The sequence below is a fragment of the Gobius niger genome, assembly GCF_951799975.1.
Source record: "Gobius niger genome assembly, chromosome: 5".
Lineage (NCBI taxonomy): Eukaryota > Metazoa > Chordata > Actinopteri > Gobiiformes > Gobiidae > Gobius > Gobius niger.
Window position 1 is genome coordinate 12,278,909 of NC_136856.1, and position 18,441 is coordinate 12,297,349.

Below are 18,441 nucleotides of genomic sequence, written 5' to 3' on the forward strand. Positions count from 1 at the left end.
TGGTGTTGTTGAGCTCACCGGTGTGTTCTTTCTTTTTAATAATGTTCCAAACAGTTGATTTGGCCATGCCTAATATGTTTGCTATCTCTCTGATGGGTTTGTTTTGATTTTTCAGCCGAATAATGGCTTGCTTCACTGACAGTGATACCTCTTCAATTCATATTGAGAATTAACAGCAAGAGTATGCAAATGTAAATATCACACTGTAAACAAACTCTGTTCTTTATGAATGGAATAATGTTGGAGGAGCAGACACCTGGCCTGATCAGCCTCTTGTCCCACTACTTTTGGTCCCTTAAAAAGTGGGAGGCTCACATACAAATGGTTGTAATTCCTACACCATTCATCTGACTTGGATGTAAAAACTCTCAAATTAAAGCTGGAAGTCTGCAGTTTAAGAACATCTTTGTTGTTTCATTTTATATCGATTGTGGTGGTTTATTGAGCCAAAAACATAACAATTGAGTCGATTCATGGACCTGACTGTACGTCGCAAAGTCCTCCTATTTCCTCTGTATCAGGCAATTATAAAACAACAGAAACAGAAGCACAGGAGTCCCGGTAAACGTTTTCATTTTAGTTTTATCTTGAGCCTGTCAACTTTAACCCCTGAAAACAACCAACAACTACACAAACCACCATGAGCCAAGTTATGGCAACAATGACCAACGAAATAGTGTGTCGTTTTTCATGTCATTATTGTTGTTGTTATGAGCAGGGAATAGTAGAATGGTTTATTTAAAAGTCATGAATCATTATATCTTGACAGCCCTGTGTGTCTAATTATAGCTACTATATATGAAGTTATCCCATTTGTTATTGTGTCAAAAAGAAAATTGTGTCATTTAAGAATTTATTATCTGAATTGAATGTTAATTCAACGGCAGACTCAAACATAAAAACATCTTAGTTTTCCTCCCGTTGTATTCACTGTCTTTTACTGTGAACAAACATTCTTGGTATTCCAGGTAGCTCAGGTGCAGTAGTTGCTAAAAGCCGCTACTTAAAGCTGGCTGCATATTTATAGAAAACACATTTGTCAAAGTCACTAGGGAAGAAATCAAAACAGGAAAAACTGGTTCGGTCGTGTGGGGGTTAACTTAAAATCTGCCGCCTTTGCTGTTTTTGAATCAGATCCAAACTGTAGCTGGAAAGGTTTCCTCTTGGCCTGTGTCCAAGTATTTCAGAGTATTGTAAATATTGTTGAACATCAGAAGTACAATGTGATCTGGTCAAATCATATAAATAATCATAGCCTATAATTAAATGTACAAGGCGTCCTAATATACCATTTAGATATCATTAATGTAGTGTTAGCATAATAAATGTACATATGGACTATTGCTTCACTGTATGTGTGGTCTCCAATGTCCAGAACAGACAGAGACCGTCTTTGGTCTGGACTTCTGCTTGAGACGGCATCATTTGTCTAAACAGTTTGGACTCGAAGTAAGATATATGTACATGATGTTTACAATAACTCTCATATGCTGATAACAATGTTAAGTTCACACGAATAAGAAGATTTTATCCTACCTTTGTTTAGAATCCATTTTCAACTATAACACCAATTAAATCATGAACACTGTATTGCAGAACCTCCGGGCCATGTTCTTGACATTTTCCATTAAAAGTTTGGATTTTCTCACACGGTTCATTGCAATTGGTAAATTTTAATGCCCCACATAGTGCACATTTTCCTTTGACTGACATGATTATCTTTTCTCAGCTTACTGAGGTTTGACTAAAAAGGGGGCCATTTAAATTTGCATAAAATAGCAGGAGAAAATGGTTGTACCCAGGGGCTTTTCGCTCTGACTGAATGCAAGTGCAGAGGCAAGTGAAATGATCGACATCAACATAATTTTAACTTAGGAGAAAGTTTATTACAATTATAAGAACAGGCAAATGCTCTTATGATTTTACTGTATAGTCTACACAACCCTGAGGTATCTCGGACTACAGTCCAGAAAATATACAATGCTGCGACAAGAGAAATCATTTACCAGATTTTATTTGTATTATGAACAATGGTTTAATGTATTCTAAACAATATTTCTATAAACATAATGAATTACAAGCTTTAATTTCTCATTACTGATGTTTTTAGGTGTGAAAAGGTGAGAACTTCTATCCTGAGATCTGACCACTGATACCCAAACATGAGGTCTAAATACACAGCGGTTAGTGCTTGAGCCTCCTGTGCTTTGTGACCATGTCTGTGAAAGGCGCTATACAAATAAAGTCCTTTCCTTTTCTCCCCAATGTTTTATTTTGATAACCCACTGTAAAACTAGTGCTGTCTGTGTATAGCTGTTCATTAGGAGCATGTTTTGTATTTGTGATGTAAAGCAACATGTAAATTGGAATGTGCTGCATTGTCGGGAAGACTGATGGTTAAACTGATTAAATAGCTTCTTAATCCATATCAGTCATGCATTATTGTGTTGTTAACATGGTGGAGGGGTTTGGGGGTGCCCGAATGATCCAGGGAGCTCTTATACCCCTGGTAGGGTCTCCCATGGCAAACTGGTCCTAGATGACGGGTCAGACAAAGAGTGGTTCAGAGGCCCCTTATGAGAGACCAACAGGCCCGGTTAGAATCGTGAGGCCGTCCTTCTGTGGACCCACCACCTGCAGGAGGAGCCATAGGGGCCTGTGCAATGTGATTTGGGCAGCTACAATGGCTGCCCCCACGACCCGGCAACGGACAAGTGGAAGAAAATGGATGGATGGATGTATTGCTGAGTTGCAGGCTCTAGAATATGATGATGTCATCGGACCCAACGGGGGGCAGAAGCCAGTTTTTCCTATTAACAGCATTACACTTTACAAGTCCTAGCTAAAAAGAAAAAATAGGAATAAAAAAATATATCATCAATATCAGTCACTGGGTCCATGATCTCTCTGTACAAGACCAAAAAGGTCCTCAAAAACAAAATAATGTTTCCTCCATATAATAGTATAGGCCTTTGGAATGCTGTGATGTCACCTGCAACCCAGCAATAGATAATGAGTGTTTGAAATGAAGAAACAAATCACAATTCAGCAACGAAAAAACTCCCAGGCTTGAGACACAAAGGTCGTCCCCTCTCTCTGGCTATTACCTCTATAATTATTACTACTTCTCATACTACAGCCACCAGCATGCTATACTGCTTATCATTACCGCTTAGTGCTGCTACTAACAACTCTACTACGACCTCTTCTGCAATGGTCTTTCTACTTTGCACTATAGCTTATAGCTTATAGTGCGTTAATACCTTTACAGCTTAAAGGCTGTGCACTGTACTGTATACTTTCTCAACAGTGGCACTGGTGTTAACAGGACATTTATAGACGACAGGTGAAGAGTCTCGTGCTGTGGCTGACGCTGAACATGTTTCCAAAGATCCACGATGAGCGAATGGAAATCACTAGCTACCTATTCAGCGGCATGCCCTTAGCTCACGGTTAGCACTCCTTCTCTATTTCACTGTAAATTCCTCTCGCGAACATGTGTCTATTTATACGGTCTGGAGTGCTGCCAAAGACGAAATCAAAACCAGGGAGATAGCCTGTGTCACCGCCACGCATCACTTCTCACTCGGTTTGTTAGGGGTCAATCAGCGGCTTTTCAAGCCCTTTTAATCACTGTTGGCTTCACTGCCATAGAAATGAGAGAAGGCTATGAAACGTTACTTTATTTGAAATTATTCACTCCACAAGTATTCTGCAACTCTTCACAGGGCGCCTCAAAAGAACAACGTATAGTAGATCTGCCCACATATGCTGTCTGTATCTACAGTTTAAAATTGAGGTGGAGCAACTGAAAACTCCATGGCGGTTACTAACTGTGGCAACTGGTGAACTGCAGATTTTTTGACTTAGTTTTTGGTTAATATCTCAGTCATTACTGGGAGAATCCACATGAAACAAAAACTGCAAGTTCATTGGTTACTCTATCAGCACATATGCACTAATGTACAATTATGAGCATGATGTTGGTCAGTAGAAAGGACTTTCAGACATAAAATACTGATGGGGAAAAAACTTCATTTTAAAACCTTAATTTTAATTCTAGAGATTTGTTACAAAAACTGTATTTCTCCCACAGAGTTGTATTGGCACGTGCCCTCCACCTGACACATTACGGCATCATCACATTCTGAACGCAACCAATCGTATGTAACATTAAAGAATGTGCTACCAAATGCCCGGTGGTTATTTGGCTGCACTGTTGTAGGTTCAAGTCACGGCTCCAATAGTGTGCTGCAAGGTTTGGTGCTACTATTGGTGGGGACACTTGACTTCAGGCCCCCCCCCCCCCCCCCCCCAAAAAAAAAATGTTTTCTTTATTACAAAGATAATGCCCCCCATACTTGTCAAACATAGACACTTTGCCATCGTCTTTCTTTTAGTTGTTTTGTTGTTTTGTTTTTGTTTGTAACTGAAAATCAGTCTCTGATCTCCCCTCACTGCTGCGCTCAGAGAACATGGAACAGAAGCCGCTCTCCTCTCAGCTCCCACTAAACTTGTTCATAAAATAAGTTGTGGAAAGAGCGTACCAACCATTTTCTGATTGTTGTTGAGTGAAACATCCAATATAAATAAACGAGAAACATCGTGTGTTTCCGACATGTAAATGTGGCTCACATAATAAGGCTCCATAACAGACAGAAGCTCCGTTGCAACCCAAATTTTTTTTAATATTGACCAATCGACGCGAAACAAAAAGTGTTGTGATGCCGATCGTCCTCTCCCACGCCTAAAGTGCCACATCTGAGTTAAGTCTTGGTGAAAAATCACACAATGTGATGATCTCCATGTGAAGTTGGAGGGGACAACTTGGCCATCCTGAAAATTGGTGGGGACGTGTCCCCATGGTCCCCACGCAAACCTACGCCCATGGTTTGCTGAATGTCTCTCTCTGCTTTTCTTCCCCCTTTCCCCCTTGTGCTGTCCCACCAAATCCTGCCTACACTGGCCTCAAAAAAGAAAAGATCAATATGTTGCAGGTCTTTCAATCAACGCACAAAATACATTACTTAAATTAGCCACAATGTTAAAAAAAAGAGGCAAACAGAAGTATAATACAATGATATTATTGTAAAACGTGGGGGACACTTTTCTGCTTGATGCAGCTGCATAGTAGTATTATAAATAATAGTAGTAGTAGTAGTAGTAGTAGTAGTAGTAGTAGTAGTAGTAGTAGTAGCAGTATAAGAATAATCCAGAACACTGCACTGTAAGCAATATTTGGAATAGCTATTTCTTTATTTGACTTTTCTTTTCCTTGTTACATCCCCGAACGTCTGGGAACTGGCTATTTTAGACTAATCACAACATGGACCACTGCCTTCATTTCCATCCGTCACTATGTCAAACATTTCAGCTCAAATTATTTACTTTAAAACTACTGGTACTCACACTGCACGTAGAATGCGGTGATGATTTGATCAGATCTGATTTTATTTCCCTTATGAGAGCATTTTGATTTTTCCCTCCCCTTCAATTCAGGTGCAGAGAATGCCCAGACTTATAGGCGAGTAAATTATTGATGACTGTGTTTACTGCTGAGCTGGAATGCTTTAAATGTAAATGGGAAAAGCAGAAATGCTGCCAATCAAACAGTGCTGGACTCATAGATTATTTACACTTCATTAAAGAGTACAACTTATCTTCTCCTGTGCTTTGGTCCAAATTATATTTTACCCACTTGGCCGTTGACTATTTGCTATTGAAAATTAACCTCTTAACCCCGCCTTAACCAAGTGCATTTTGCATTTTACCCAAATAAGCCAGTGTGACGTCTCATTTGAAAGCTAAGACCTACAAAACAAATCTAAATGGATGGACGTTAATAATCACTTTTTTTCTCCATTGCTTTTATGCTGTGTTTTCATCACCTTTTTTGCCTTTTTTGTCACTTTTCTGTTGCTCTTTTTTGGCTTTTTTTGTTGCGCTTTCCTCACACATTTTCATCTTTGTTTTGGTCTCATTTTTGTCGCTATTTTGACACTTTTTTAGCTTTTAGAATCGGGTAATGCCAAACTGGAGAAAATCGGTTCAGGTGGGGGTAAATAGATTAAGGGGGATTGGTGGCAGAATTCTTTTTAAAAGTGGCTTGAAATTGTGATCATGTGTGGCTTTTACAGGACCTCAAACAGCTTTATGTTCAGTTAATAACCCCTAGATGTTTCTTGATTCACTTCTTAACTTTTGTTATCCCTAAACTACATCAGGAAATTAATCTGAAGTACCTAAATCTGCTGTAAATCCTTCTCTAGTTTGTCTCATTTCAAGATAAAACCACAGTTGTATAAAAGAGGCACTGCCCAGTAAGGTCACGAGGTCAGTCCTTTGCAGACAAACTTTAATCCGTGCAAACATTTGTAATTATTCCTGGCCCGGAGTGCGTGAGAGCTCGCTGCCTTGTGTGCTGATCAATAGGACAAACAAACAGTCACTCCCCATGGGAGAGAACTGCTGACCTCGGACCACAGTCCACTCCATGAGTACGGACATGGTTCTTGATCCAAGCTTTACTCTGATTGTTTAGGGCGTTTTTGAAGTATTATGGTACTCATGCTGTTTAAGAACAGACTCTTAGACACGTTTTAAGCAAGAGAACAAATAAAGGTGTTGATTTACTAAAGTGTGCAAATATTTGGAATCCATTCCCAAATTAATTGTTCTTACCCTTTTCTTGTTTCCCCAAATTTGTTCAAGATAAAATAAATGATTCAGCAAAGTAACACTTTCAACTAATTAGTTTCTATTAATTATCCAGCAAACCAAATCTGAAATCTTACTTTGACAGCCAAAATGATGTGTTAACAAGGCACTAAATAAGCTTTACCTCATATATCCACGCTCATTGTCTTGTTTACATTGAGCTGTACTCTGTAAAAGCCACAGTCCTCGACTTGTTGAACAGTGTGAGTGTTTTTACGACTTCTTCCTCAGTTTTATCAGGGTGCAGCAAACTCAGCGAACAATGACTCGTAACTGGTCCATTAAAGACATTTTGGCCTGTAGACATATATGGGCCCATCCGTGTGGTCCCCGGTCCATGTGAACATACATGAAACACATTCTTTCCATTGGTCCAAGTGTATGGCAATGCAAACACTGTTTTTGTCCTTGGTTTGGGGCTGAATTCCCGCGGGGCCTCCATCTTTGAACCAATTAGTGGTTTGGACTGAATTACTCAGTGGGAATCGCCGTTGTTCCATTTAATCAAAATAAGGATAATTTATAGAACAGCAGTTTTATCTGCTTGATTTTAAATCAACACGACACATGACTCTGCACCCAGCCAAAGTATTCCTTTTGTCTCAGCATGGCATCTGCTAATAAGGGAAAAGTCATAAATTTGAAACAAAACTCAGTCAATTCGTTATGCTGGGAACTAGTTGAAGCCACAGACCACAAGCCAGTGTATATACTTTATTGAATTGTATAATAAATAAAACAAATTACATTATGTTAATATGGAATATATTGTGAAAAGTATTGCTATAATTGCTTGTTGTGCAATTATATAAACCCACCCACTCACAGCAGTCCAATAGCAGCATTGACCTGAAGTTTGTGTGTCTCTCTGTCTATTTTTGCTACATACACAGAAACTATTATCTTCATGTATCCAATTAGCTCTTGGTGAACAGGCTGTGCATGTATGCACACGCATTAACACAATAGGACGAGGCATGAACATAATGTTCAACAGTAAATTACTGTTCATAGCTCAGTGATTTAACAGGGTGTTCCCTCCTAGCATCAAAAGACACAAGTCCTTGCTAATAAACTGGGAGATTAGGATTTCAATACAAACCGTTAATATACACAAAACTGCACAAAACTGTATAGAATTAATCATCTGCACCATATTTTTATAGTGCCAAAAGGCGCACAAGGTGGTTCACAGAGGAAGTATGTAAAACAAAACAACAGTCATTGTAAAAGGTTTAGTGTCAAAAGCCTATCTGAATGAATATGTTTTAGTTGGGATTTAAAGATGTGACTGAAATGTTTAAACAAACTCAGGAAAGAGTGTGCTGGTTTGTTGTCCCTATAGATCACAATTTCTTTCTGCAGAGTGTCTTACAAAGAATTGAATGTTGCATGTACCAGCCCTCCTTACTGGTTTCACTACATGCTTAACCTTCCTATAAAACACATTGTACAGAGTCTGACTTAATTAAACTTTAATCCTTCAATATGGCCACTGTGATATGTGCTTTGACATTTGCAAGAACATTGTGATGGAGCATTTCTCATTTCCTCCTGTACAGTTTAAATCTAGTTCCCAGAGGAGCAATGCCTCCAGGTATTGTTCCACACAGACTACAGGACAAATACATAGAAAAGCGAGTGGAGGTGCACGCTGGGTCATCAGTTCAACAACATGGCTTTCTCTGACAACTTGAAAAAGGGGATAACGAGGGACATTGTTTAAAAAGAGCTGAAGGATGAAGTCTGTAGCTGCAGAGAAAGTTGGGGATGGACAGTATCAGACGAACAGACAGGATTTGAGCGACGCAGAGGTGCTCCAGAAAAGACTGGGAAGTGTCTGGGGCTGACAGGATACAGGAAGACTGTCACACAGAGGAAACAAGCATGATTCAGGGGAACTCAACTGGTCCAGAAACAGTGTTCAAAGTATATTAGCAGTTCTAATGCAGCCATCTTTTCATAGGAATTGCTTCTCATATTGTGTCTACATTGAAGTACAATTTGTTTTGTAAATACTTAAGCTTCTTTTTCTGTGTAGCATACTTTTTATGGCTTGCTTCGAGTTTAATAACAAGAGCAAGAATTTTCCGGTATCCATTAAATACTTTACTATAATCTTTATTTAAAGTGATATCCGAAAGGCTGCAAAAGTGTCCGTTTGCCCAGTTTATATAGCCTTTTTTTTCTTCCAGTTGATTCATCACCTTTTTTTCACTTTACTGTATTCACCTTATTCCAGAACTTCGCGTGGGCGGAGCCATGAATTGTGCCCGCCCCTTCACTCATATTAGTTTACCTAGGACTGGAGAAGTTAAAGGTGGGGTATTATGTTTTTTTCAGGCACATAGGCACATAGTTAGGGATGTCTTCCCCCGGAGCCTGGACACTGGTGGTGGTATGGAAGACCCGTGAAGATAGCAGCAGGTAGAAGCCGTGGATGGAAGAGGCGGAGATGGGGTGGAGGCGGGTTGCAGCACAGCTGGGAAGCGAACGAACCATGATTGCTGGGGCTTAAAAGCGGGACCGAGGGAGCGATGATTGGCTGCTATGGAGGTGCAGCTCTAACGCTGATGGCTGAGGTGGAGGTGTGGCCCTCTCGGAAGCGATCATTGGCTGGAGGTATGTGATGCTGAAATTAGTCTCCCAGGTTGAAAAAACGCCTAGGCTTCATTAAAATAGATAAATTAAAAGCTAAGGGGCTGAGCAGAGGAAGAGAACATGGGAGGGGCCTCGTCCCCAGGCGGAGCCTCTTCCCTCAGCAAAAAAGCAGGAAAATGGCTTTGAGCAGGAGATTCAAAGATTACTCAAAAATATATGAATCAATCTGAGCAACACTGGAGGCATGTTTTTCAGGAGGGAATGACACACTAACATGATAAAAAGCTTAAAAAAGAACTGATTTTTACAAAATACACCCCTTTTAAGATGAAATCAGTTACTACATGCACACAAAGCTGTTATTAGGCCACGTAGAGAAACAGTGCAGTGTTGACTTGTTGGTGCAAATGAACATTGGACATTTTCCCTTGTTCTCCGCTGAATGAATGGACGTCACGCTCTACTAGAAGTGTCAATACAATGGAAGTGCCAATCTGTGGCAAAAAGGGGCAAAAGTGGGCGGGGCGGAATAAGGATAGACAATTGTTCCTACATATTTATGATCATAATCCTACTTGCTTAGGGGCTTCTACATGTGAATCCCCTCGGATCAAACCGAATAGCCCACAGCCCATGGAAAAACAAAACAAAAGTCAGTGTTGAACAACTGAATGTATTAACTATTGGAGGTTGCTGCTGCGTCACCACATCATGTGCAGTGTTGTTAAGGCTCTGATCAGCCGCACTTTGCCTTTGGCTTTTGATATGAGTGAAGGCCAACACTCTGCAGGAACTATTTTTACTTTTGCTTTAAGGTCTGCAAACACCCACGCTCACTGTTCAGCAAACAACAAGGAAAAGCGCCGTAAGGGCATCATTTCTCTCCAAACTGTATTGATTCATGACATACAAGTTCCTATTGGCTTGCATTTAGACAGATGGAAAAGTGTTAACATTAGTTTGAATGATGTCACGAAGGCATGGGAACAGAAACTGACATCGAAGACAATTTTATGTTCAGCAGCTGTCCAGAGATCACTGTCCATGGCCTTTCACCCATTTAATGTTATTGAATAGCTTTAAGTGTATATACATAAAGTGTAAGTCCTTCCTTTGTCTAATTTTCCAGTGATTTTCCACATCACTGCGTGGTCAAGACAGCCAACTCGTGAAATCGTTAAACGCACATTTTACATGACAATTGTGCGAGAAACACCAGAGCAGCTCAGAAAATAATATTAATTCATAGAAGAATCGTTCCTTCTGGTAAAACACTTACGCTCCACAGTGTCCGGTCTCCTGTAAGTTACAGTATATCTGCCATTCTCATTTGTCGTAGTTCCCGTTGAGTGGACCAGTGTTTTGCAGGCCTAAAAGTTGATAGGGTGAAAATGACATTCACTGACTCAAAGATGTTGGACAGGTGGAGAAAATAATAAAATAATGAATAATATTAACAATAATTATAATTAATGATATGCATTAATCTAAAATAGCGCTTTACCAGATGTCCAGATCTGTTTTACAATTTCATCTGTGTAATCTTATGATATTTGCCCTTTTATTAACTTCACAAATCACTTTACATCAGTTCTGTCTTATTTATGTATTTATTTTTTACAATATTTACAACCATCAAGCTACTTCCTGATATAATTGTGTGCATTTTGCAATGGGAGAAAGTTCAAGAAGCATTAAATTCCTGTTATCGTCGGTGTGGCCCACTGACTCACTTCAGGTTACTCTTGTCAAAATGACTTGCCCACCCCTGATCCAGACCTTCCAAAAGCAGAGATCGGCATGTATTCTTGTACTTGTTCATAAGTCTATGCATCCAAAAATGATATCTTATACTTAATGTCATTGCAACTAACACCTTTAACACATTTAAGTCCAGAAACATGCTCTTAACTGCTGAATATATAATTGTGCCTGTATTTAAGGTAACTGAATGCCACTGGTCCAAAGAGGACATTTAAAGAAGTACATAATAGATTATATTGAAAGTAGTCTTTAAATAGCCCCGGATGTATTGGATTCTTACATCTCCAGGTCCTTAAGATGATTCATGATTTGCTGTAAGAAATCATTGCACGGAGCATGGAACACGTCCACAAGGCCGCTGTCTCTATACCATGTTTTCCACAAATGTATCTCTGAAATAAAAATTAGAATATTATGAATTATTCTATTGTACGCATTTGCAGCATTGTGTTGTCCCAAATGTAAAAAGATGTGATGCAAACTAATATTTCAAAATACGTTACAACTTATGAAAAGATTATTATTTGTTTCAATGCATGTTTGTTTTTATTTTGATCCTCAGTTATCTTATCTTTGCATGAAGCTGTTTTACATATCGGCAAAACGGCCCCTGTGACTCCATGCCTTTTGCTGTTTTTATGCATTGGCGCATGCATAATGAGCTGCAAGGGGGGGTGGGGAGTGCGTGACTCTGCCAGCCAGAGAAACTCTAAACAGACAGGAGTTTTCATTTTTGAAGCATTGCACTAGAGTCAAAAAGGGAAGCTTTTTGCCAAATCAATGAGCTGGTGGTTTTGTGAGGAAATGTTGACACAGAATTGAGAAGTACTAGAACTAGACGAAAATATTAAGCTCACCCAAGTAAAAAAAGATATTGCTGGGTTGCAGGTGACATCACAGCATTATAAAGGCCTATTCCATCATATAGAGGAAAAATTATTTTGTCTTTGAGGAAATGTTTGGTCTTGTACAGAGAGATCATAGACATATTAGACTGATATTCATGATAATTTCTAATCCCTACATTTTCCTTTTTGCTACGACTTGTGAAAGTGCTGTTAATAGGAAAAAAAACAGCTCCTGCCCCCCGCTGGGTCCGGTGACATCATCATATTCTAGAACCCGCAACCCAGCAATAGCAGCTTCATTATGTAAAATAGTCAACACCCAACCTTTATCTTATCTCATTTGGTCTATTCCACTATTATTATTAATCCGATTTAAGTGGCCTCAGCAGTCACCTCCTCTCTCCTTTGGTAAATTAAAAAAAAATCCAATTCAAGATCTTATCTACAAGTTAAATTAGCATTTTCACAAAACCCAGCGGAGCCGTTGAGGGCCGCTGTATTGTAAAGCTTTAACTCAGCCTTGGAGGGACACTGTGTTCAAATTGCGAGGAGCTCTGAGCAGGCGAGCGCTCCCATTGGTGGAGCCCGGGCCATGATGTCATCGCAGCATGTTATAAGGGCTCTGACAAATAGCCCGGGAGACACATTAGAGGAAGCACAGCTGAAGTGAAGCTCTGGGCCCAGCGAGAAACATACAGACAAATAGTGGAGAGAGAGAGAGAGAGAGAGAGGGGGGCGGACAGGGATGACATGTGACACTTAAGAGTTGCAGCGAAACCTGAACAGTCACATTTCCATTTTTTATGGGAGGTGGACAACAAGGCTACGACCTGTGGAGGTTTGTGAAATTTTACCTCATATATTTTTTCTTTTGAAACTTTTATAGACTAAAGGCGCATTCTTTATCCTTTAATTAATAATTCAAAATACAGACTAATTTTATTATTCATTTAGAAACACTTTGTTGTTTGCAAATAAGTGTTACTTATTAAACCTGTTGCTTGCTTATAGTCAATGCATGTTTTTATGCATGCACTTGTTTTTCCTTAGCTTTAATTCAATAGATAAGGAATCATTTTGCCATAAAAATAATTGGATCTTACACGTTACTTTGTTCTTGTGTTCACTTGTATTGCTTTTGTTATATATATATTTTTTCTCTTCTCGCTTTTAACCAGTGCTTGATTTTAGAAATGCTCGCTCTGCATGCAGATATTTTTGATGAGTTGAAATGGCTTGAGAGAAGCATAAAGCACACTTTTAGCATGCATTTTCTGCAGAAGTATAAATTCCTCACCTTTGGTCTCATCGTAAATCAGTGCTTAATAGACCAATTCCCGCAGTGACTGTGGGTCGCGGCTGCATACTGATTGACTGCCTTTAAAGTGCTTACTACAAAACATGCATTAAATCCACATGAAGTCTACCTGCTGACTGCGTGTGCTCTCTTTTCAGCAATGGGAAACACTACCCCCCAAGTCAGTCTCAATCTGAGTGAGCAGGGGACCAATGCGTCCTCTGATCCGCCGCTGAACTCCGATGGATACAGCGAAGCCACGATGATCCTGCTGGGCATCGTTATGTCCATCCTGGTCCTGTGCATTGTCTTTGGAAACATCCTGGTCATCACGGCGATCGCGCGATTTCAGCGTCTCCAGAACGTCACCAACTGCTTCATCATATCCCTCGCATGCGCCGACCTGGTCATGGGGCTCATTGTCGTCCCGTTCGGCGCCTGTAACATCATCTTCAACAAGTGGCACTTTGGGTACTTTTGGTGCGACTTTTGGACCGCCACTGACGTGCTTTGCGTGACCGCAAGCATCGAGACCCTCTGCGTGATCGCGATAGATAGATATCTAGCGATCACGTCACCTTTCCGCTACCAGTCCATGCTAACAAAAAGCAAAGCCCGAATAGTGGTGGTGCTCGTCTGGGTTATTGCAGCACTGATCTCCTACCTGCCCATTCACATGAAGTGGTGGATTGCAGATGATAAAGAGGCCCAAAAGTGCATGTTGAACAGTACTTGTTGCGAGTTTCACACGAACATGGCGTACGCGATCACCTCCTCGATCATCTCTTTCTACATCCCGCTGGTCATCATGGTTTTCGTGTACAGCCGCGTGTTCCAGGAGGCCAGACGTCAGCTGAAGAAGATTGACCAGAGTGTTGGACGTTTCCACAACAATGACAACAGCAACCTCAAATCCCTGGAGGCGAATAACGGGCGTGGACAAAAGAAGGCCAAGTTCTGCCTGAGGGAACACAAAGCATTAAAGACTCTCGGTATCATCATGGGGATATTTACTCTGTGCTGGCTGCCCTTTTTCCTGCTAAACGTTGTGGTGGCTTTTTGGAAAGAGGGCAACTTTGACCTCACTTTTCGGATCCTGAACTGGATAGGATACGCCAACTCCGCCTTCAACCCATTGATTTACTGCCGGAGCCCTGAATTTCGGTACGCCTTCAAGGAAATTCTTTGCCTCAAGCGGAATCGCCTTGCCAACGCAGGGCCCGTCAATGGATACGTGTACTGCAGGCACAGCTGGCAGAGCGAGCCCCTGGGCCGGAGTAAGGGCAGCTCGGAGGACAGCGAGGGGGCCAACAATGAGGGGTGTCCTGGGAAAGAGGCACGGGGGGTGTGCAGCGTCTTGGACGGGGCGGGGGTAGTGGACCCGAACGGGAACTGCAGTAAAAGCTTAACTGTAACAACCGTACTTTAAAAAAAAAAAAAAAAAAAAAAAAGTGCTGGGTGCCATTCCAGATATGTTTACAATGAGTTACTGACTGTGTATCCAGTAGAATGATGAAGATAAGGCCGCTCTAAGGCTGCTCTGTTTAGTGGGTTTGCATATCACAAAATTGAAATTTAGCCTGCCCTAATGTTCTGCCACAATCTATTGGACACTAAGTAGTTATTTTCCTCTTATCAAACATGGAGCTGCACTGTAGATTGTGCGGCAAAGTGCCATAAATCACTTTTTATTACTTTCACTTCACATCTACCTCACCACTTGTTTTTGTATAGTTTAACCACTGCACCCATTCACTCTCCAGCGGCTCATATTACACGTTTATTCATCTGCGCATTATGTTATTGGATCGGGTGGCTCCCGTGTCGTCTGTGGGCAAGCTATTAGTTGGCAAATTAACTTCAAAGTGAACATGGTCAGCGGCTGTGAATTCCACGGCCTTTGCCAATTGAGAACCGGATGAAGATTGTGTAATGGAGGATCAAATGTATTGCATCTATGGTGCTTTTGTTTTAAGAGACACATTCCTTAGACATTTGGCTTAGACTTGGGCCATTTTCTTTGTCCAAACGTGATGATCAACAACAGGTGTAGCACAACCTGTCTCTCAGACTTGCAGGCTCCCTCCCTCACTCTCTTCCTCTCGCACCAGCGTTCAGCAATGCAATGGGGCCCTGTTATATGGGAGGCACTGCCAACACCAGATAGTGCACAAGATATGCGGACGCAGCTATCTACATCTGTGCTGACGCCCAGGGCCAAACTAATATGAGGAAACCTGTTTTGCATCAGAAAAATGTAATAATAATAATTTGTGTCCATTTCTCTGCACTATAGACCAGCTGATACTGTTTTTGAGAGCACACCTTTGACTGATTTAGTGGTTAACTTAACTTGATTGACTTGATCGTGTCCTGAGAAAGAAAAGTAGAAACAATTTCTTATTTTAGCACATAGCCAGCCTTTTTTGTGGTCAAGTGGTGTAGCCATGTTGAGCTCACTGAATAACAACGTACAGCTTTCAAATTATCCCGTTAAGAGGACACATTATGCATAATCGAGGCTTGAAAAACATTATTTTGTGTGCCTCGGCATTGATATATTTATGCTTACAAATTTGATATAATCAGTCAGTAAGGTATGAGAGCAAATCAGTGGTGTCCTGATGAACACACATTGAGGGCAGATGTAGATTCTGGGCTTTAAAAATGTGTTCCTATTATGATGCATCAAAATCCAGGAAATGCAGACTTCATTGGCCTCTAGTATGATTTTTTGTTTTTTTTCTAACAAGGGAACAACTTTGACTTTGCCTGATTCATCTGGTTTAAAATGACTATTTGGTACAATTTTAGATGCTCTAATTTACACAAATAACTTCGTAAACACCTCATAAGCTCAAGCAAATGTTGCACTTTGTGACGCGCGGGGAGCACTGTTTGTTTATTTGTTTATTGAGTTTTGTGATTCCGTGCTCCAGCATGTGCAGTGTTTACTGAAACCAGAGAGGCAGTTTCCCTCGGCCCTTCATGGCACCAGGGTACAAGCTGCTCTCTATAATAAACAGCGCGTGGAAATAACCCTGCGATACACTCCCAGACAGTGAAGAGGTGGTGACTGCTGTGACCCGGTAACATTAAAGGGGTCACACCGATACTGGCATCATTGAAGATTGTAAGAAATGTATAGGAATCCAAAAGGCCATGTTTGTTGTTCTAAGTATTCATGCTTGTTAAACCAGCTGAGTCTACCCGTGCAAACTCTAAATTTATTATCTTTTTTAAGTATTTACAATGGATCCTCTCAGTTCAAAGCTTGCATAAGACTCGGTAACAGACCACATCATACAGTAGCTCACAAGCTCCTGACATTTAATGTGGCGTAATAAAAGATAAGATGAGGGATGAGAATGTTTGGCCTTACTTAAACCAGGAAAATCCCACTGAGATTCAGATTTGCTCTTTCAGGGAATTTCTAGCGCTACAGGAGATGCATCATTTAGCTATTGAGATGATAGGTTCCCTCACAAAGCAGTTAAAGGTTGTAAAAGTGCTTTCTACACTGGCAAAACATCCTGTACTCTGATAAACAAGGCATCGCCCATCATATAATTCAAATTCACTTCATATCAGTCTTTTCTTTATCTGCACTTAACCTAGCGACAAAGGTTGAAGCTTTTGTTATGGTTTCAAATGTACAGCTCACTATCTCAGACTGTGAACTCAAAGCTATAAGCGCTTGTCCGCATGTATAGACTGTGCGTTTCAGTGACGTGTTGGTGTTGCCTGTGAGACACTTGCACACTGCGCCCTCCTGGTGGGAGCCTCGCCTTGCACCTAGTTCTACCCCCCATGTTATTAATGGTTTCATCAATACGCCTGCAGTATGAGAAATGTAATTCATTTTCACCCTCGCAGCCTGGAGGAGGACACTGTGCAGATGCGGGCAGTGAATCTTTGGGTGATTAACATTCCACATTGCTCATTAGTGTGGTATCTATGCCACTAAAAATAATATGTGCATTTGTCTTGGCTTAAGTGTGCATCTAAACAGCATTGTTTTGTGTGTTTTTTTTCTTTTTCTTAGTCTTACAAATTTCACATTTTTGCACATATTTATTGTCGAAGGTTTCTATGATGGATTGCAGCTGCCCTCACTGTTTTCACATACTAACTTAAAAAAAAAAAATGACAAAAAGAATCATAATCATGCCATAGCGTCCCACTGGTCCCGTCTGTTGTGTCTTCTAAGTTCCCTTTTCCTGTCTCCGGAACGTAAAAATTCAACTGAGTCATTTTCTGCTACAATCTAGATGTTGTTAACGGTGAAAATGTTTATTAGTGTGAGTTCCAATGGCGAATAAATAACCATGTTTTCAGGCCATTGTTTGAGAAAAAAATAAAATATAGAGAAAAAGCCCTTTCAGTTGTGCAGAGTGGGAGCGCAGTCTCACTCGGGTAAATGTTTACGGAATTTTTTATTATTTTTTGTCTGTTTCCGCACAAAACCACTGTGTAAATGAAGCCTGTTACAATAAAGCGGTGTAGTGTTTGTTATTTATGAAAAACGTGCAAAGTGAACTGTATGTGCTGTCATGTTCGTACGGAAATAAATCATATAATGTCCGGTTTCAAGTGTCTTTCGTTATCTTCAATCAGCCACAGATGGGGCCATTCATTTCCATAAACTCAACAGCCTCCCTTGAGATAAGCGGGAGAGAGCTGCACGACATGAATCAGTATCAATTTATTTACCGCTTCATATGAAAGCTGACCGTTTATGGCTCTAAATACTAATAAGACTTCATCATGTCATCACTGTAGAGTGGTCTGATGCATTTATGTTGATTTAGGGGATATCATAGGCTACATTACCCTTAGTCCCCGCCTTTAACCAAGCACATTTACTTCAGTTCTGCTTTACCCAAATCTAAAAGCTTCTCGACTGGAGCTGACAGCTAATAGGCCAGGGTAACGCTTCATTTGAAAGCTAAGACCTACAAAACTCATCTAAGCTTTTTCCTTCTGTTGTCGTCGCCACTTTTTCATTGCATTTTTTGGGGGATCAATTTTTTGCATTGCATTTACATTTACACTTTTAATCCCCTTTTTGTTCCTCACATCCACATTTCCCTTGTGATGGGCAGCCTGAGAAACTGAAAAATGAAGAAAAAAAAACACACACACACACAATAAACCCATTGAAACATGATTAAAATTGAAAAATAACCCTGTCCGGGTTAATATACATGAACT

The 18,441-nt window shown here is 40.5% G+C and overlaps 1 protein-coding gene across 1 annotated transcript; it reads left to right on the forward strand.

Moving 5' to 3' along the window:
- Positions 1-12,587: 12,587 nt before the first annotated feature.
- Positions 12,588-17,208, forward strand: adrb2a (adrenoceptor beta 2, surface a). Its single transcript, XM_079556972.1, has 2 exons — positions 12,588-12,768; positions 13,386-17,208. The coding sequence occupies exon 2, from the start codon at positions 13,388-13,390 to the stop codon at positions 14,654-14,656; it is 1,269 nt and encodes a 422-aa protein (XP_079413098.1). The 5' UTR covers positions 12,588-12,768; positions 13,386-13,387; the 3' UTR covers positions 14,657-17,208.
- Positions 17,209-18,441: the final 1,233 nt, after the last annotated feature.